The sequence below is a fragment of the Pantherophis guttatus genome, chromosome 2, assembly GCF_059756535.1.
Source record: "Pantherophis guttatus breed Tessera chromosome 2, ASM5975653v1, whole genome shotgun sequence".
Taxonomy (NCBI): domain Eukaryota; kingdom Metazoa; phylum Chordata; class Lepidosauria; order Squamata; family Colubridae; genus Pantherophis; species Pantherophis guttatus.
Window position 1 is genome coordinate 218,046,746 of NC_142064.1, and position 22,257 is coordinate 218,069,002.

A 22,257-nucleotide genomic window follows, 5' to 3' on the forward strand; every position below is an offset into this window, starting at 1 on the left:
TTCAAGAATCCAATTAATTCAGAATAATTCAGAAAGGCAACATGGTTGTGATAAAAAGTATTAGAAATCTTATTGGGGGTGAAATTTGGTGAAACATTACTCTGTACCTTGATGTATTATTTCTACAGCACAGGTCCAGAAATTTGTGCCTGTTTGGAGATTCTTCAAATACAATTCCAATTTGCAAAGAATAGCTTGATTTCTACAGGGAGATCTAGCATCTCTCTAGCTAAGAATCTCTCTAGCTATGAATCAATACCTGCATCTTTGTGTATGGCATTACTTGTGATTTCAGAAGGATAACACTGATATAGATACCTATTTAAACAAATAAATTGAATCTGGTGCAATGAGGAGTACTAGGCAGCCAGATCTTTATTTATTTATCAACTGCTGTATTAGTTTTCTGAATTGCTCTAGAACAGGACTACTCCCATACATTGTGAGATACTGCAGTGCAGCAAAGCTCACCCACCAGACACTTGTGCCATACAAAGGATTGTTCCAACAATGGAAGGGGTATTTTGTTCACAAACTTCTCAAATATAGATTTAATAACATCTGTCCAGATTTGCTTGACCAACTCCAAATTGAAGAGTTGAGAAGAAGTCCTTCTCAATGAAGTACTGAATGATTTATACCTTGAGTTTTTCTGGAGTTTCATTTATTCCCAATCCTTTGTTTGAAGCAAACTTATAATGTTCTACTTTGAAATTAATTGTGAGATAAATTCATTATGCAGCCTCTAGCAAAGTGTCCATTTTGGAAAAAAAATATGTATTAGTCAAATTAATTGGTCTCAACAAATCAGAGATCATCAATTCAATGGATTACTAATGGTTACACATACTACATATCTATCTTAGGGTAATGCCCTAGGATAGATAACTTAAACTGGGAAGTGGAGGGACCTAAGATTTGCATTTGCCTTTTGGTGGGATATTGAGGGTGAATCTCAAAAGGTAGACAGAATCAGATGAACTTCCAAAATTTGATTATATTAATGCATAATAAATTATATCAAATGAATACATATAATTACTTTGGCATATTTAATCATTTTCTCCTACAACTACACTAAATCATGTAATATTGTGGTGACCTTTGACTGGGTTCTGAGGGCCATGGCTTTTAATAAATTTGGGTAAATAAATAGGGGTTGTATATGATGCATTGTAAAAAAGAATCTACCAACATTGGTTAGATCTTTACATTTACACAAAGCTTTCTCCTTTCTTCCTTCCTTCCTTCCTTCCTTCCTTCCTTCCTTCCTTTCTTTCTTTCTTTCTTTCTTTCTTTCTTTCTTTCTTTATTTATTTATTTATTTATTTATTTATTTATTTATATGTATACCGCCCTTCTCCAACAGGACTCAGGGCGGTGAACAGCCATGGTAAAACATAACATATAAAATTTAAAAGCAATTTAAAAACATTAAATAATTTTGGCTATCCATTTAAAACAACCCAGATTAAACCAATTACAAATTAAAACCGAAGGGATGGGATCAAGCCAGCCTGGCTAGGTGAAAAAGATGTGTTAACCATTAAACTACACTATATGAAATATAATTAATAAGAAACAGATTTTAATTCTTCACTGAAGAATTCAGGTTACTTTGCACAACCTTTAATGGACTAGTGAAATGAAAAGTATCTCAGGAAAACTTCTGCCTTAATATATTTACTAATCTTTAAGATGCCACTATATTCTCCATCATTTTGGGGTGTGTTCTCTGTGTCTTAACCTTTATAAGCTATATAAATCAAAGAAATATTATAAATACATCAGGGGTGAAATCTACTTACCTTCCGTACTGGTTTGGAAGCGCAAACCTTCTCTGCATGCGCAGAAGGTAAAAAACACATTACTTCCTGGTTAAAACCAGGAAGTAATGACACCCTGGGTGGGCAGAGCTTTGCTCCGCCATCGCAACCGGATCACCGAGCCACCGGCCAAGATCGCCACCGGATCAGGCAATCCAGTCCGATCCAGGAGCATTTCACCCCTGAAATACATATTATGTAAAGAAAGAGGTTAACTATCCTTATGCATACCTGTTGCTGTTGTACTCTAAACCCCCAACTTCCTTGCTTGCCTGCAAAAGATCTAGAATGCCAGCTGAACTTGCAGCCTCTTTCTTCGCTTTAGAATTGCGCCCTGGCTTGGCCTCTGTGTCAATGTGAAGAGAATCTTCATCAGAGGAGTCATCACTCTGCAAAAGTCAAAGGAAGAGTATAACCCAACAGTTACTCATGCCCTGATCACCTAGAGAGGATTACTACAACATGCTTTAGATAAGGCTGATCTTATAGAGCATCCAGAAGCTTCAGAAGCTGCAGAGTGTGGCTGCATGGTGTAGGGGGTGGCAAATTTTTCAATTCCCAAACGTTAGGGATACTCAAATGTTGTGATATGCCTTGGGGATTGTAAAGATATTTTGGTTACTTTAATATAATTTATATGTCCTTGGTAAGTAATTACATAAATATAATAACTTTTAAACTTTTTGTTTGTTTCATTTGAGCCCCCAGTATGGTGCATGTCCTTGAGCTATGTGGGCTGCCTGTCAGCTTCTGGATGTAATTCAACCTGCTGGTTTTGAAGCAGCACTTTAAAGCCGTACATAGCATAGGACCAGGTTATCTGAAGGAGCACTTCTTCCCAATTATATCTTCTGTCCCATTAGGGCCAGCAGCTGTGGCCACTATGGCCACTATGTCTTCTGGATCTCATCAGATGGAACTCCTTACTAGATGGGTATATTGTGGTTCCCATCTACTAAGGATTTCCATCTGATGAGATCCAGAAGACATGCCTTCTCCACAGTGGCATCATCCTACCACCTACCCTGAGATTAGCCCCACCGCTTTTAGCCTTCCAGAAATGCTAAACATGATTTTTCCAATGACTTCTAGGAATCCATTGGGAGCCTGGGAGATGGTTGCATTATAAGAGTTCTCCCACAGTCTTGGTTTTTCTACTTTTTCTTTTTATTTGTACCTTAGTATTTTAATGATTGCTATACTTTTTTGGTTGTCACTATGGTTGTACGTTGCCCAGAATCATGTTCTCTGAGATGGGCAGCTATATAAACCTGCTAAATAAATAAATAAAAATTGTACTAATTGGACTCAGCTGTTATTTGACAGATATTATTAGAAAAATGTTTTTGCACAATAAAAATTACTTTTACGGTAGTAATCTAGAAAGATATATCCTAAATGATTCTGTTGGAGTCTGCTGATGTACTGAGAAGAAGACAATTCTTGTTTGCCTCTGTATCCTCAAATCCAGTTCCTGAAGATTCTCCAACTCACAGAATTATTAGTTAATTATTATTAAGGAGCAAAGGGTTGGTTGCACCAAAGAGAGGAGAAAAAGAAATCTCCTATGTTAGATGAAGGCCACCAGAGGGGCACTAGATTCCAGATGGAAGCTGTTTCCATAAACCAGTCAAATCACTCATCCAACTAGAATAACATAATTAACAACTGACTTGCAATAGATACCCAGGGTTTCAGCAGAAAACGTCCTCTACCCTTTTTGGAGAAGTTTTTTTTCTGTGTAACCAAATGATAAATACAGTATTATGTCAAAATGTATTTATTCATCACTGGAAATTACACTTGGTGGAATGGATTCTTCCTAGAGCTCTAAATACATTCCAGAGGATTGAAGAACCAATTGAAGAAGATTGCAAGATATTAAAGAGAAATGAATAGAACTCTCTGTAGGATATAGACAGATGTTAAATTCTTTTGGGAAAGAAATGTGCATTACTGTAGGGAAAAAATACTTTTCTTGTCAGTGTATAAAAAGCAATAAATATGCAATGTATGTCTATGATTCTGGTAAGTGGCACAAATCCTATTAGGCATGAGAGTAATTATATACTGACAGAATACCTTGTATAATACTGATTCCACTTTTGGCTTCTTCACTGGAGTGTGCTGTGTGGTTTCCTTTTTATCTGATAAAACTAGGAAGAAATTGAAATAGAGTTTTTAGATTTACTAAATAAAAAAACAGCATGTAGGCAATCCATCTCATTTTTAAAATGTATTTCCGATTACCCTGGTAATATTTCATTTCTGCACATACACTCTTAGCTAAAAGGCCTTCATGCATATGTACTGAATCATCCCAAAATATAACAAATCTGCAAATAGGTTAAACAAAGCTGGGGTAAAAAATAATACTGTCCAAACAATTAGACTCACACCTGCAACAGTCTGTGACTTGCCATTTGCAACTCTAAGGGCCACACAGAGACTTTGCTAGTCATTACTTTGAACAGAAAGTTATCCTCAGCTCAGTTTGTTTTGGTTTTGCTTTGCTGTGATGAATAGCATAATTTATACAAGAGTAGAAACAGTCTTACATGATAAATCTCTTTTTGTGGTGTTTTTCTTCCTTCTAATTGGAAATTCGTCTATTTTCAATTCTCCATCATCTGAGACATATTCATATTCATCTTTCACAGGTTTTGCTTTATCTTCTTTGAAATTTTGTTGTGACCCAAATATACCAGGATTCAACTGAGTTTTCATTCCCTTTGATCTATTAAAATAAAGGAAATTAAATCAGGAAGGGCAATACTGAAACAAGTTTTAAATAAGAAATTTCATCACATTAGAGCCATTTTGACCTACAATAAATAACAAATACTTAGAATCCACAAATGGGTATATGTAGACAAACAGTGCACTATATAAATACATTTTCCAATATTACTGGAAAGTAGCCAGCAAGATATACAGTATGACCAAAATCCCTTCTGGGGATTTTTTAATCAACTAGGTATCTAAACCCACCATCGTTACAATCAACATCATCATCAGCAGTATCCCAGATCAATCCAGTGCTGAATGAATCATCACTGAAGATTATAGACAATAATCTACCACCCTTGTTCAGTGCTGACTATCAGTCAGTTTTTCACTTCCCAATCTAAGGAGGAAAGACACTGACCAGCCCAAAGGCACCCAGCCAGTTTCTGTGCACAAGAGACAAGTAGAATGTCAATTTCATGGCTTCATGTTAATCACTACACCACATTACCTTTAAATATATTAATGGTGTGAATAAGGTTCTACAACAGGAGTGTCAAACTGGATTTCTTTGAGGGCTGAATCAGCATTGTAGTTCTCAACAGGCTGATCGGGGGGGAAGACAGGCCAGATGCCTCCTGCAGCACTTTGTCGGCCAAAACGGGATGTGGGGGAGCCACATGCGTCCCCCCCACACATCACATTTTCGGCCTGGATGACCTCCTGCAGCACTTTGCCAGCCAAAATGTATTGTATTGTAAAATTAATCTAATAAACAAGCCAATCAATATGTTGATCATCAACTTTTATAATCCATAGGTAGCCTAGCTGAGAAACTTTGGGAGTTGAAGTCCAACGTATTTGCAGGGGAAGCCAAACTTCAGCTAATTGGAAAGCTGTTAGCACCACATTTGCAGTGGTAGAAAAATCCAAATCAGATCCAAGCACTCTTGTGACATTGCGTAAGTCCATTGCATAATGTTAGTAATGCAAGCTTGGGCACAAGAGACCCGTTGTGGCTGCCAGAGGCACTGTGGGCCAGTCCGTTGCTATTTCCAGGCCGGCCATACAGGATAGATTTAAGCACCCTGTGGGCCAGATCCATCCTGCAGGCCTTGAGTTTGACACCCCTGTTCTAGAAGGAAGTATTTTCAATATTAAGCAAAAAACAAGAAAAAGGGCATAATCTCAAACTGACAGGAGGGAAGTTCAAAAGTAATGTTAAAAAGAATTACTTCACAAAAAGAATAGTAGACGCTTGGAACCAATTTCCAGCAGAGGTAGTGGGTCAATCCTCAGTAACTGAGTTTAAACATACTTGGGATAAACACATATCCATCTTCTGACAAAAATTAACAAAAAAATCCCTCACAGGGCAGACTTGATGGACCACTAGGTCTTTTTCTGCCATCAGTTTCTGTTTCCATATTTCTACCTCTGGCTTTCTCTCTCAAACATGCACACATACATGTTACATGGTACAGTTCAGAAACATATAACCTTTACCAGTGGTGAAATCCTGTGAAGTCTGCTACTGGTTCTGTGAGTCTGCTACTGAGCACACCCTTGTATTGAGGCACGCCCACGCAGTGCTAAAAAATGAACATTTTGAAGCCTTTCAAGTCTGCAACGGTAAGTAGAACAGCAAGGTGGGGGAATCCACTGTGCCACGCAATTTAGATTAGCTAGAAAGCAGGAAATCCAATGATTCTAGCTAATCTAAATCGTGCATCACAGCTGATCATTGCCCAGCTGATCGTCAGAAATACCAGTTCACCCGAACCAGTAGCATTTTTTATTAGCGGTTTGCCCGAACCGGTCCTAACCGGTAACTTTTCACCCCTGACCTTTACTAAGGAAGTGAGATATCACACTCCAATTACAGAAGAAAAAACAATAGAAATACAGAGGGTAACATTTATTCTCATTAAAAATAAAACTTTTTTTAAAAAAAATATTCTCATTATAAAAAAGATACAATTTCAAGTTTATTATTAAAAATGAGACATTTCTTATTCTGCTTATTTCGTTTTCATTCTTCAATTCGTTTGCTAAGCTACAAGTTTTATCTGTTCATGCACATGATTACAATGTGAAATAAATTCATGGATTCCTTTGTACACATGCTGTGCCTGGATCTGTGTGGCAAATAATGGTCCATTGCCTTCAATAAAGAGGCCTTATCCTACAGTGGATTTATTTGGGATAGTGATAACAACAACAACAATAACATGCTATGGAAATGTATGTTTCACAAACCATGACAGTGAATTTGCAAGAGTAGGTTAAGTTTATAATAATCATTGAAGCTCTCTGGCACTGAGTCATCAGCAATTATGCTCAGGAAACAATCATTTGAAAAGTTATTCTGCACAACTCCCCTGAGAATGAATGAGAATTGTCTAAGGGTACTTCAAGTGGGCACACATAATGGAGCTTTCCAAGCCAATTTGGTGTAGTGGTTAAGGTGTTGGCCTAGAACCCAGAAGACTATGAGTTCTAGTCCTGCCCTAAGTATGAAAGCCCATGGATGATCTTGAGCCAATCACTCTCTGTCCACTTCACTGGGTTGATGTTGTTGGGAAAATAACAGAAGGAAGGAGTATAAGGTACAGAGGTGAAATCCAGCAGGTTCTGGAGAACTGGTAGTGGAAATTTTGAGTAGTTCAGAGAACCAGCAAATACTACCTCTGGCTGGCCCCAGAGTGGGGTGGGAATGGGGATTTTGCAGTCTCCTTCCCCTAGAGTTGGGTGGCAATGGGGATTTTGCAGTATCCTTCCCCTGGAGTGGGGCAGGCATGGAGATTTTGCAGTATCCTTCTGCCAATCCCATCAAGCCACGCCCACCAAGCCACACCATGCCCACCAAGCCACACCCACAGAACCGGTAGTAAAAAAAAATGGATTTTACCACTGATTAGGTACATTATAAAGTAACAAAGGCAGCATAAAGGACTAATAAATAAATACTCAACTTGTGTTACCTATTTTCTCCTTGTTCATAATTTGGTCAATATAATAGGTCTATAACAAAATCAATTATATGTCTGGTTTAAATAGAAGTATAAAAAATAGATTACTAGAGAATCAAACAAATAATTATGAATAAAACTTCTATCTCTTTTATGTGGCAGATGGTATTTATCTTTCTGCTAAGAGAATCAACTTAAATATAATTATCAATGCTTGACCAGCATTGGTAGACTAATATTAAGTGGTTTATTTTAAAACTCATCTGATAGACTAGGTGTTCATTTGCTAGGAACTGATCGACCTCTATTGATCTTGAAAGTTAGAAAAAATGTACTGTATTAAAATCAAATGCAGCACCATCTGGTCCACAATATAATCATATATAAAAACTCTGAAATAAATAGTTCATATGCATTCTACAGACAAACTCATTTATGCAGAAAAAATAATATGAAAAATGAAAGATGCTATCAACCAAATGTTCTATTATTAATATCCACTAGTACTATTGAATTCAGTCTTTGCCAACTGAGCAGTATCATTAGTATCACTAAAATGAGATTTTCTTACTTCAGAAGAAAAATCTGAACAAAGGTAACAAAAATGAGTTCATTTATCTTAGTTGTCAAGACACAGCATGAAATAATTACTTTCAGGTTAGACTGAATGAAATGAAATGTTATTAATGATGGTGATAACATTGATTAAAGCAGTTGCAGATGTTTAAGACTGTTAAAAATTGAGAGGGAGGGTGCTGACATGGGATTGTACCAATATGAAAGTACATGTTTATGATTACAGATAAGTAGCATCCATTATGACTTCTATATTCCTTTCTATTCTTTCCCCAAATTATAAATCGAAAGGATGAAGGCACACTGAAGTTAGGGAAAAAAGGAAAAGGAATTTATAATGGCTGCCCACTCCAGTAGAGTCAAATGACTAGGCAAGAAGGACAGATGGAAGGTCTTCTGAATAGCAAGTCAGCACCTATAGCATCATGCAATGGCATATGTAGATTTCTAAATTAAAATATTCTTGAAGCTGTTCTTGATCCAACACTACTTCTCACCAGGCATTACTAGGACCATTCCTTCCCCATGTCCTAATAATTGACCAGATTCTTCATTATGTAACAAGGACCCTCACCTGCAAACAGAAAATCTTTATCCTAACTTTGAATCAGTCATGCCTGACTTAGTATCATGCCAATTTTCTAGTAAAGGCAGGGAATCTGGGCCTCCACATCCTCACCGGTGTGAGAAAAAAACATTGGAAACCACCAGGATCTGAAGACTGTACTGTCAAGTCTGATGCTCTAAGCTACCAAGACTAAGTCAAAGGTTTATCTTTAAGGGATGGGCCCATCATCTATCAACTCTTCTGTCTGCCTCCTATGCTTACAATTTTATCCCAAAATGAAATCTTTATTGACAGTTCTTTTAAGAGTCAGATTTTAATTAAACTATAGCTCTAGCCTTCTATATCTCCACAGAGATAAATCATTTCTGGATACATCACTCTTTTCTAATTAAAATCCAAAAGGCTTATAGTGTACCTTTGCTTATTTAGTCCTTAATTACATAGGCTTTTATGCTTGCTTTGGTCATTAGGGCTCTTATCAGTTCATAGTCAACAATAAAGAACAAAATAAATATATATTATTTATTTTGTTCTTTATTGTTGACTATGAACTGATAAGAGCCCTAATGACCAAACAAGGAATATATATTCCTAACATAATAGAAATAAATCATACTATTGAATATACCTTGCATTACTGGAACAACAATTCAGCCTATGATCATCATGAAAGATAGCACCAAATGTCATCAGAACATTGTCACTTTGCAGGTGCCTCCCATAAAACCTCAGATCTCTAATGCTTTTTTAAAGAGCCAGTTCTTCCCTCCCTTTCTGATTGAGAGAAATGAGGCCCTTAACTTTTGTTTGTTTGTTTGTTTTTTTCCCATACTATAGGACTGTGGGCAAATAAAGCTTCCTTGCCTCCTCACTTCCTTCTTTCTTCCCTCCTTCTCTCCCTTAACGACCTGACCACTGAATCAACTTAGATGGGATCAACTCATTTCTGTAGTTCTAGCTCTAGACTTCAATTTGCTGAGAACAAATAGCCCAATGGAATAAAAGTTTGGTCTAGTTGTTAAGGAGTTAGCTCAGAAACCAGGAGACTGTGAGTTCTAATCCTGTCAGCTGGGTGACGGGTCAAATCTGTCTTCAGCCCAACTACTCAGGATTGTTATTGTGGGGAAAATGGGAGAGGGAAAAAGTATTAGGTATGTTTGCCACCTTGAGTTGCTAATATGGTAAAACAGGCAGGATAAAAATCTAACAAATAAATAAAATAAAATGTTAAGAGCGGTACAAATCTATATGTACTTATATATGTATAAGTAAATATTATATATATGAGTGTGTGTGTGTGTGTGTGTGTGTGTGTGTGTGTGTGTACGTACGTACGTATTTGTTTTCTGAGGTTTTCGCGGGTATTTGTATGTAGGTCTTTGGTTATTCGGGTTTTGTCCCGTCTAAAATTGGAGGTGTCTTGGCAATGTTTCGACGAAGTCTCATTCAGTCATCTTCAGGCTGCTGTTCTCGGCTTCGTGCTTCTGATGATGAATTTTACGCGGGAGAAAACCCAAATAACCAAAGACCTACATAAGTACATATGTATATATGTGTATACATATGTATACATATAGTATACATATATAAGTACATATGTACTTATATCTATGTTTAACTGGGAATAATATTATAGGACATATCTAGCAAATTATGAAATGTGGAAGGGTTGCAAAAATCAGAGCAAGTACTATTTTTATTAGTCAGTGTTCACCTACCCCAGTATTTTCTTGTTGGAGAAAGAAAACATAAATTTGTTGTCTTTATTTCCTGATAATGGTGTCTTCTCCAGTTTGTGCTCCTCTTCCATTTTCAGTAATGAATCAGGTTTACTGTTCTGAAAATTAGAGGGCAACAGTTATTATTTCAGCTGCTAGACTATTTGTTGCTGCATAGAATCAATGGCATATAAATAGCACAGTGTACATCCCAGCTTTCCTTCCATAAGAACTGTTCTGAGTCATATAATCTGTTACAAAGTGAAAATACATATGTTGACTTAATTGGTAGTAGGGCTGCTCAGGAAAACCCTAAATAGTTCAGTAACACAGCAACAAGAGTACTGAAATGGTCCTCATGGTTGGCTGCTTAAAACAATAATGTTCCTTGGAGCCTTAAAACTGCCATGGAATTTTAACTGCAGTCTAAAACATTGAGTTCAATTTTATGTGACAAAACTAAGAGGAAAGCAGAACGAAATTGGGGGTGATAGAAAACAATTACCATTCCACTGGTTATGTATGTAAGGGCACAAGATATTGGTTAAAAATGTGCTGTATCTTAAATTTCCAACAAACAAATCCAATGGGTCGTGACATTTCACAGACATCTGCAACTGGATCACACAGAAAAGCTCACATCTTACTTTGTATGGATGTGAAAATGTGAATCAGGCTCCAGTGAGATTTATGATGAGACAGGGCACAAGAGACAGGATGGACTCGCACACTAGCTCTGTGCCTCTGCTGTGTTGATGAAAACTATTTCCCAAATTGTGAAATAAATGTGCATCTATAGGATCAATTAAAAATACATCAATACAAATGGGACTGTACATTGGTCAAGTGATTATACTAATTGCACAGTAAACTGAATCCAGAGATCTCTTGTGAATAGAAGAATTTCAATCTACAAAATGAAATCCAATGCACAATGTAGCTGAAAGGAGAGAGTCAAGGTGCATTGTTCACTTATTTTCCTGCCTCATTGCAGAATCCTATTCAAATCTCCTCTTCACTACTACACTGGTATTTCAAAATTATTTGGAGAAAGAGTATCAGCAAAAATTGCTTCTTTTTCCTCACCTTAGCAGAAGTTTCTCATAGTTAGAACTATGCTAAATGAATATTTGTGCAAATATTGGCAATAATTAGTGTTTCTCATACATATTCTATGATTCTGAACTCCAAATAATTTCTTACTAATTTATTTCATTTTTAATCATTTAATCAATTATTTTTTTTTACATTCTGTGTTTCATATGCTGTATTAATTGCAAACTGTCTTTAAATGTTGTTTGTTAACAAATGGGCAGCATATATGTCAACAATTAAATAAATAGTTGACTTTAGTTGAACTGAATCAATTCAATTGCAATCATTTTTGGCAACGCAATTTGTCCCCAAAACGGACAAAAAACAATCAGTCAATAAGTGAAATAGTTTTCTAGTACTGAGATGAAACTGCAAAATATCCTTTTTTCCCTGTAACTCCTCCCCCCCAAAAAAACCCCAAAAAGAGAAACAAAAAACAAATTAACTTTCAGGTATTTTTGTGCTAATGATATGCACCAAATCTTGCCCTCACTCTCAATTAGTTTGTGATAATCATTTCTAAAAGTCAAAAAAAAAAAAAAGATCTCCATCTCTGAAAAAGTTCAATAAAAAAAATCTTAAAGAAGTAATTCGTTGGAGCAGCAAACTATCTAAATAGCACCAAAAAAGATACCAGGAGAAATTTCAGAGAACATTTCTCCAATCGGTATTCCTAATGAGCACTAAACTTAAGTATGGTCCTTACTAAAATGTTTATTGACACCCAAGATATGAGAGGCTGTACCTTATATTTCCATTTTGCTTCCGTTTTGGATTTATTCTGCTCCCGAATCTCAAACTTTTCCACTTCATTTTGCTTATCAACGGATTCTTTAGCAGGGGTATTCAAAGCATTCTTGGCAGCCTAGTTAAAAGTAATAAAGAGATTGGCAGCTAATTTCAAATGAAAAGACAACAAAACATGTCTCTCTCCTACTAATTCCCATATGTCAATTTGGCTAGTATGAATTTTCAAAATAATAGGAGCTGAGATTTGTCTAGAAATAATATGACACCAAAAGTTAAAACATCAAAGGTCATCAAAGAAAAAAAATGTTTTTTTGTTTATTTTAAAAGCACTATAAGGTGCAGATAATAAGGAAAACGGGTTAATCTGATAATCTAATATTCTATTTGTCATATTGTGAACCAATTCTCACAATTTGTGCAATCCATAGCAATCTCTAACATGTGGACTAATAAAAAACAAAACTTCATTACTTCATTAAGTCCTAGAAATTCTTAATGAAGTAATGGAGTCCTGTTTTTGATTAGTCCACATGCTGGAGAACTCTATGGATTGCACAAGTTGTGAGAATCGGTTCAAATTCTTCATATTGCCAGTGACACTGGTAAAGGTACTACAACCTTTACCATCTTAGATCCCCACTCTAGTGTGATCATCCACTGATTTATACAATAAAACAATCCAATAAACTAGTAAAAAGCACAGAGAGAAAACTGTCACTGTCACCACATCTAATTTCATAGAGGGAACCCATACAAAACCAGGGCAGCTAGAAGTCAAGGGCATGGACTGAGCAAGGTATATCAATTTTGGAAATGATGTTTATAAATTATGCTTGGATATTGAGAATTTGGAAGCTCGCCTATTCCCATGAGCTAAAAAGGAGATCATACAAATTTTATAAATAAATAAATAAATAAATAAATAAATAAATAAATAAATAAACAAACAAACAAACAAACAAACAAACAAACTAACTAACTAACTAACTAACTAACTAACTACCAAGAGATCTCTGGCCCCAAATTAATACTGAATATTCAGTTAATATTCTGCTCACCTTTCCTTTCTTTGGTGTTTCAATCTTTGTTAGGGCCTCTTTTGTGTGGGCCTCAAGAAGGTCTAAATTTGGAATGGCAGGTGGAGGCGGTTCTTTAACCTTTTTGCCTTTTTTCTTCCCTTCCCCCTTTACTTTTGGGGTTTTGGGGGGCTTGGGGGGCTTGGGGGGCTTGGGAGGTTTAGGTGGCTTGGGAGGTTTAGATAGCTTGGTGGGTTTCGGTGCTTTTATTGCTTTGGGAGTCTTTTTCTTAGGGACTTTTTCAGCCGGTGTTGGTGGTGGAGAAGGTGGTGGTGGAGGCGGCGATGGTGGCGGAGGAGGTGGCGGAGGCGTTTGTGGTGGAGGTGACGGTATTTCTTCTTTCTCCACAGGAGTGATTTCCTCAACATTCACATTAACACTCACTTCAGGTTTGCTGACTTTCAAAGCATTCTTCAGGAAAAGAGAACACAAGCATATTGTCAGGTCAACGTTCATATTTTTGTTGCTACAAAATAGCTAAACTTCTACATTATTTTCAGAATTTTCCCAAAGATTTCTAAAGAAAACTACTGAAGATTGACAGTACTCAGAGAGAAAGCCAGAGTTGCTTTACGGTTTTATCGTATCTTGCTCCACTTATGACAACTATAGAAAACTGAGGATATAATCCATTCTTTGGTTATTCTCCTATAGTTTATTTTTAAATTTCATGATGGGACTGAGAATATTGAACCCAAATGGTATGATTCATTGAAAAACAATTTATACCACTTACTATTTCACTTTGTAATTTGTACAGTGTTTTTATTTTGTTACATGTAATATTGCAATAAAGCAATGCCATTTTGGTATGTTTTTCCAGAAAAATGTACCTTATACACCAACATAAAATGTTACATACTTTGGTTCTGAGCATTAATGTGGCGGGTTGCCTTTATTTCTTTGTATGTCTTGTATAGTTTCTATAGATTCTATAGAAAAAGAATCACTCAACAAATAGATGGGCAGCATATAATTTAATGTAAATAAATAAATAAATCTGAAAAGGCCTCACTTAAACATGTCTTATACTATAAAAAATGTTGTTTTTATTAAGAAAACGTCACCACCAATATTTTATAACAGAAAAATATAATAATTTTAAATATAGAGATTTGTTAAATTGTTTTTTCTATTATTCATTTGGGGTTTTTTTTAATCCTAGTTTTTCCTATTTTTCTTTTTTACTAAAACAATAGAAATAAAAAAGAAATGAAGACAGCCTCTTATTTTAATTGCTAATCAGTTTTAAAGGAATGCAGTTAAAATTAATTTGAAAGAGATACAAGAGAGAATTTTATTTTGCTGTCAAGGTAAAATGATCAGTAAAAGACCAATATAAATCAGACAATTTTATTGAGATTTTATCTACTGTCCTTTACAGTAAAAATTACATCTGAAAGCTTCCTGGAGGGCTGCAAAGATGACAAAGCATCTCTTCAACCTGGAGTTCCCATATCTCTTGGCAAACCTCTCCTATTTCATCATTTACTCTTTGTTGCCCTATCAAGTTGCCAAATTAAGTCCAAACTCAGCGTGAGAAATAAATATATGTCTTGCTTTTATGTGCAGATAAAAGAAGAGAGGTATCTAATAGAAGTTATATATGGGTAGCCTCATGACGGTTATGGAGCCTGCCGTAAGGATGAACAACTGTGGGATGCTGCAGCAACCATAACTTTGAGACCAGGTTGTAAGTAGCTTTTGGAGGGTCAACTATAACTATGAACCATCTCTAAGTGAACAGTCAATCATAAGTCAAGAAGTACCTGTAAAGATGTATTAGATAAAGCAAACTGTAATGGAATACAGTTGTTACATTTCAACACGTACATCATTGATACATGGTCTAAAATGAATACTTTTTTCCCACATTTAATTACAAGCCATAGCTGTTGTAATTAAAGGAGAAGGAGTTTGACTGATCATACAGACATGAGAATAACTTTTTCTGGTATTTTATGAGAAAATGCATGAGGTATTTTATTCAATAATGGATTCTTACTTCGCTTAATCTTATTTCTTTGGCAAGGTCCTTAATCAGTTGTGCTGGCTTAAAATGTTCTGGGAGTTCATCTTCATGGTCCACTAAAGCCTTCAGTTGAATAAAACAAAATACAAAAGGTTAAAACATTGTCAAGAAATCTTATCAGGTTATGCTATTTAAAAATCATGCAATATTAACTTTATGGAGCATTCAAAGGAGAAAAAAAACTAGTAGTTTAGAATTATGAAAGGACGTTTATGCATTCACAGCAAGTTCCTACGTATGGAAAGGGTCCAGAGCCACTTATGGAAAGAAAGTGGCATTTTTAAAAATCTGTTTCCTTCCCAACCCAAATCCTTTATGTGATCCCCCACTTTCTTGCACTTCATTCTGCCACGTCCCCCTCTTAGAATTCCAAGTGCATTTCCTAAACATTCATTTCAGTGCTACGACACAAGTACATCTGAATGACAGTACAAGTCTGGATGTAAAACTGTTCTGCTCTTACAGAAAGAAAATTCTGTTACCGATAAAGTTGTTCACTTCCTCTTTTTCTGAATTGCCATGCAAATTTATACAACAGAAAGATCCCTACCTGCTTTTTAGTCCAAGACCTGAAAGCACCATTTAGAATTTTTGCTCCCTGGACTAAATGGGAAGGAGGCTGCTTTCCAGCTTTGTGCAATCCTTAATAGAGGGGAAAAAATAGAATTCCATTCAATGAATTTGACCAATTGTCTATTGATGTAGCTTTTTAAAATCATATATGTAAGAGGTTAAACTGGCTGTCAAAAAGCTTGTGAATTGAACTTCTATGACCATAAATCAGTAGTTCCAAAGCTTGAAGATTAGTTTTGAATCTGAGCTTGAACTTCCTGAACTTCCCATTTGTATTTTGCTGAGCTAATTTTCTTACTTGACCAAAAGCAGAGTCAGTAATTTCTGATTGACCACAAGCAGAGTCAGTGATTTAGTGATGATATTCTAACTGATAAAAGCTGTGCTGACCCAAATGGGGATGCTGGTATTCAAAGACATCGAATTGAAGCCAACACTGCCTTAGTATATACACCATTCCCAAGTACTCTATTCCATGTTGCCCCCTCTCTAAGTCCCTAGCTAAAAATTAGGCAAATGAAATTTACATGATTTATGCAAATCCATCCTCTATCTACTTTATCAATATGAGATTCCACTTCAGTCTCCCTCACCCAACTCATTGTGTTTCCCTACTGGGAAGTTGTGGATTTTGAGAAATTCATCACTCAAGTAGGCTTCTCATGCTCAATGCTGTACTTTCATATTTTTAAAAGTAAAGCATTTAAGCAAAACATCCATTTCCACTCTATGAGTCCTCATCTGTTGATTCATTATTATATGTTCATATGCAAGCATCTCAAAAGTGTACCAACAGACTAGTTAGACAAAAATTGCCATATCAGTCCAAATTCAGCTTTTTCTATACTCCTTGCCTACTAAAGTTTAATGCAAAATGCTAAAGTTTAGCATTTTGGACAAATGCAACCAATATCCGAATTGGCCATTTATATTGATACAACAGTTAAGAAATGATGAACACTTTCAATACTATATTTTTTAAAAATCATAAGAAGATGAAAACCATGTGACCAAAGTAAACAATAATTCCAAGAATACAAGAAGAAAGAAGAAAGGAACACATAGAATGAATTTATGTAGGGAAAGTTAGGAAGCTTTGGAAAGTTGATGTTAAAAAGTTATCTTCAGAAGAATATAGGCCAAAACTTGAGATCGAGACCAAGTAACAATTTGTCTAGTACAGGAGTGGCCACCAAGTATCCTGCAAGCTACTTCAGTACTCCATTTGTAGCTACTGTGATCACTGGCAAAATAGGACAACAAAATGTTAACTTGGGTGACAGAATATTTTCTTCCAAAATAAAAGTATGAACATGATTTGGAAACCACCACAAAGCTAATCACTTACATTGCCTAAATTCCCTCAAACAAGCTTGGTGAAATTAACCCAGTGTGCAGTGTGTCTCCAAATGTTGGAGACACAATTTTTAATTGTGAAAGGGGACTGCGGATTGAAGGACAGAAATGGGGGAAGTTTGCCTCCAAGATATGTGTCATTTATTTATTTATTTATTTATTTTATTGCAATTTATATGCTGCCCTTCTCCCAAGGGACGCAGGGCGGCTTACAAGATAAAAAAATTCAACAATATGAATTAAATATAAGTTAAAATCCAATTAAAATTAATTAAAATTATTACAATGTAAAAACCCCATTAACGGGTCAGTCCATTTGATGAAAAAGCCACGTCTTCAGTTCACGGCGGAACAAGAGGAGGTCGGGGGCTGTCCTAAGCTCGGTGGGCAAACCGTTCCAGAGGGTCAGTGCTCCCACAGAGAACACTCTCCCCCTGGGAGCCACCAGCTGACATTGTCTGACTGATGGCACCCTGAGGAGGCCTGCTCTGTGAGAACTCACAGGACGATGGGAGGATGGCAGAAGATGGTCCTGCAAGTACCCCAGGCCTAAGCCATGTAGGGCTTTTTAGGTGAGCACCAGCACCTTGAAACGAACCCGGAGGACCACCAGCAGCCAGTGCAGCTTGTGCAGGAGAGGTGTTACACAGGAGTAACGAGAGGCTCCCGTAACAACCTGTGCGGCCGCATTCTGGACTAGCTGAAGCCTCCGGGTGCATCCCAAGGGCAGCCCCATGTAGAGGGCGTTACAGTAATCCAACCGAGAAGTAACAAGGGCATGAGTGACTGTGGCGAGGGCATCCCAGTTTAGGAAAGGGCGCAACGGGAGCACCAGGCATATCTGTGCGAAAGCCCCCCTGGTTACGGCTGTCAAGTGATCTTCTAAAGACAGCCATGAATCCAAGAGGACACCCAGATTGCGAACCCTTTCAGAGGGAGTAAGTACTTCCCCTCCTATCACAAATGACGGAACCACTAGATCCTGAAATGCCGGCATCCACAGCCACTCAGTCTTGGATGGGTTGAGTCTGAGTCTGTGTCTTCCCATCCAGGCCCACACCGCTTCCAGGCAGCGGGACATCACAGAAAGGGCATCCCCAGGGTGGCCTGGGGTGGAGATATAAAGCTGAGTATCATCAGCATATTGATGATACCTCACCCCAAAACGACGAATGATCTCACCCAGTGGCTTCATATAGATGTTAAAGAGCAGGGGGGAGAGAACCGACCCCTGAGGCACCCCACATGTGAGGGGCGTCGGGGAGGATCTCTGTCCCCCCGCCTATACAAACTGCGAGCGACTCGAGAGGTAGGAGGAGAACCACCGTAAAACAGTGCCTTCTATCCCCAGCCCCCCGAGTCGCTGCAGCAGGATACCATGGTTGATGGTATCAAAAGCCACTGAGAGGTCAAGTAGGACCAGGATGGAGGAACAGCCCCCACCCCAGGCCCACCAGAGATCATTCACCAGGGCGCCCAATGCCGTTTCCGTGCTGTGACCGTGCCTGAAACCTGATTGGTACGGGTCAAGGTAGTCTGTTTCCTCCAGGAATTGAGAGAGTTGCTGTGCCACCATGGACTCGACAACCTTCGCTATAAAGCGAAGGTTGGAGACTGGACGATAGTTGTTAAGGGAGTCTGGATCCAGGGTAGGCTTCTTAAGGAGGGGTCAAACCACCGCCTCTTTAAGTGCGGCGGGGAAGACCCCTTCCTTTAAAGAAGCATTGACAACAGCCTGGATCCAGCCTCCAGTTACCTCTCTGGCTGCAGAAACAAGCCAGGAGGGACAAAGGTCCAATAAACAGGTGGAGGCACCGAGCCGACCCACAATCCTGTCCACTTCATCCACCGAAACAGGCTCAAACCCAACCCAGATGTTACCTTCAAGACAAGCCCTCGTCTCCTCGATAGACTCTGCCCAGTCAGAGTCCAACCCAGTCCGGATCTGAGCGATTTTATCTTGCAGAAACTGTACAAAATCCTCAGCTCTGCCCTGCAAGGGGTCTTCCCTCGTTCCATGATTGAAAAGAGAGTGGGTCACTCTAAACAGGGCTGCTGGGTGGTTTTCTGCAGATGCAATGAGAGCGGTGAAATAATGGCGTTTCACCGTTTCCATCGCCACAAGATAAGACCTAATATGGGTCAGATATGTGTTCGGTCAGATTCCAACTGGGAGGATCTCCAACCGCCCTCCAGGCATCTTTTCTGATTATAGCCCTTAAGAAAGCCCTAAAAGAAAAAAAATGTGCAGGAAAAATGGTATTGTCATTTCTGATTATCTGAGCATTATTCCAATGACAGAGCCACAAGCTGTGAGCCCCCCACCCCACAACATTTATTTCCCACTCATGATACAATGGGTGGTGAAATTATGGAATTTGTTTACCACAAAATACAGTGATAATGTTAAAAGGCAGTTAGGCAAATATACTGAGGATTCACCTGTTAATCTTTGCTTCTAGATTGCTACCATTCCAATCCTTTCTTCAAACAGTCTTGTATTATACCCAAATCACCTTCAGCATCAAGGTGTTGTCAATATTATGTTAATAATATTAACATTAAGGTCAGTTTAGAGCTAGTTGTTTGTAGTACTGCAATTCAAAGGTTGGTCTTAAACAAGGGGATATAAATTGAAAGTACTATTCAACCACAAAGATTAACAGGGATATGTGGACCAATCTTTCTTTTTTTTTCATTTTCATTTTATTTAATTTGTATACCGCCCTACTCCCGAAGGACTCAGGGCGGTGAACAGGCACAGAATAAAACACATAAAATACAAAAATTAAGAGCAGAAGTAAAATCTAATTAAATCAATTTAGCCCAAGACAAATTTAAAACCCCAGGTGAAGAACAAATTAAAATTTACATTAAAATTTACATTAAAAAAGAATGGGAAAGGTTAGGCCAGACCAGCCTGGTGAAATAAAAAGGTCTTAAGAGCATGCAGAAGGTGCATAGATCCGGGATCCTCCGTATCTCCGGGAGGAGCTCGTTCCAGATAGTAGGTGCCCCCACAGAGAAGGCTCTCCCCCTGGGGGCCGCCAGCCGACATTGTTTGGCCGAGGGCACCTGGAGGAGTCCCTCTCTGTGAGAGCGTACTGGCCAGTGGGAGGCCGTTTGTGGCAGCAGGCGGTCCCGTAAATAACCAGGCCCTAAGCCATGGAACGCTCTAAAGGTGGTAACCAAAACCTTGAAGCGCACCCAGAAGACCACCGGGAGCCAGTGCAGCTCACGCAGGAAAGGTGTTACATGGGAGCGCCACATCGCTCCCATAACCACCCGCGCGGCCGCACTCTGCGCCAGTTGGAGCCTCCGGGTGCTCCTCAAGGGGAGCCCCATGTAGAGAGCATTGCAGTCTTAACCTACTTCATATTGTTGCTGAAAGGAAATAAAATTTTGGAACACCTGTATATATGTCACTGAGATCTTAGAAGAAAGTGAGATATGAACACATAAATAAATACATAATTAGGATTGAATCTGAGTGCTTCATTGGTGAAGTTTATCCCACCCCCTTCCAAAAAAAAAGCTTGTAGATTATTACAACAAATGGCTAGGTATGGTTGCCACCTTAAATATTAATGGAAAGTAACACCACGGTATAGAACAGGAGCAGGAAAGGTACTTCTATTTACCTTTAAATGATTCCAGCAGATGTCTTCCTGTATACCAACATGCTGTTTCATAGTTGGGAAACTGGGTTAAGCTGACAATTTTTAATCGTCTTTCAACTTCATATGCTCTAGGAAACACAGCAAAAAAAGTTTCAATTGCAAAGATCACAAAAAGTCTTTCCTCCCCACCGAAAAAATACCATCATTGCCCAGAATATATCCGGTGTGGCTTTAATTTCCAGGCACTTATCTGGAATTGTCAGCTGCTACAGAAATACATAAATTTAAAACAAAGAGTGTCTTACATGATCTTTGATGATTTTAAATGAACAGCTAGCATTTATATAACTCGGTAATCATTACCAAAGGAATAACAGACTCCAAACAAATGTACAGCAAAATTATACACAACATACAGTGTTGGACTTATAACACAGGAGGCACTACAATCCTATACATCAGGGGTCTCCAACCTTGGCAAATTTAAGACTTGTGGACTTCAACTCCCAGAGTTCCTCAGCCAGCAAAGTTGGGAATTCTGGGAATTGAAGTCCACAAGTCTTAAAGTTGCCAAGGTTGGAGACCCCTGCTATACATAATTCCTCAAAATTAAATCTGACTTAATGTATCATATCATTAATGTAGCCAAAAATTTATTCTCCTGAAGCCTAACACAAAATTTACTCATACTTATTCAGAGGACTTGAATATTAATTGTAAACAAATACAAGAAAATATATTGAAACAGAGATTAGAAAAGTGGAAATAATCAATTTCATAATATTATATGTCTGCAGTTACAGTAATTGAACAATGTTGCAAATAATGATGTTTCTTTTTTAAAAAAAATAAAATTGTTTTAATAAAGCTGGTGCAACACATGAAATAAAAATACAGGAAAATGTTATTACACCTTTCAACTGTGCTTTAGAAAATTGTAAAGTGTGATATGATAGCGGTTTGGAAGAACAAGTTGGGAATCTATTTCAATATACATGTTCAGGCATGTGCCTAAAGCTGTAACCAATTTTCATCTTTTTATTTTTTTAAAAAAAGGAATATAGTTAATTATCCACAATTGTCTCACCTCATCTGCATCTCAACACTTAAACTATGTAGAAAATGTCCTGCAAAGGCCAGGCAATCAACAGGTGTTAAAGTTGCATAAATCCATCCTTTAAAAAAAACCAAGGAAACATATAAGATTTTTTTGTTAAACATTTATTATAATCACCAATTTAATTACACTGTTCATATTTTCAATTCACTGGGAACTCCTTTCAACTCAGGAAGATTTTGGAAACTAGTTTATGTTTGCTATATAGGAAATACTTCTACCTTTCAGACAGTAAATTCCAAAGCTTCCTA

General features: G+C 37.6%; 1 protein-coding gene across 2 annotated transcripts in view; it reads right to left on the reverse strand.

The window, feature by feature from the left end:
• PHF2 (PHD finger protein 2) overlaps positions 1 to 22,257 on the reverse strand; it is a 138,056-nt gene that overhangs the window by 18,874 nt on the left and 96,925 nt on the right. For both annotated transcript variants that reach the window (XM_034437551.3, XM_087887816.1), the window contains exons 8-17: positions 21,977 to 22,064; positions 20,911 to 21,017; positions 15,891 to 15,982; positions 15,314 to 15,403; positions 13,291 to 13,719; positions 12,228 to 12,347; positions 10,388 to 10,506; positions 4,385 to 4,563; positions 3,909 to 3,982; positions 2,058 to 2,215 (exon numbers count right to left, since the gene is read on the reverse strand). In XM_034437551.3, the coding sequence (XP_034293442.1) occupies positions 2,058 to 2,215; positions 3,909 to 3,982; positions 4,385 to 4,563; positions 10,388 to 10,506; positions 12,228 to 12,347; positions 13,291 to 13,719; positions 15,314 to 15,403; positions 15,891 to 15,982; positions 20,911 to 21,017; positions 21,977 to 22,064 (1,456 nt within the window). The remainder of the gene's footprint in view (positions 1 to 2,057; positions 2,216 to 3,908; positions 3,983 to 4,384; positions 4,564 to 10,387; positions 10,507 to 12,227; positions 12,348 to 13,290; positions 13,720 to 15,313; positions 15,404 to 15,890; positions 15,983 to 20,910; positions 21,018 to 21,976; positions 22,065 to 22,257) is intronic.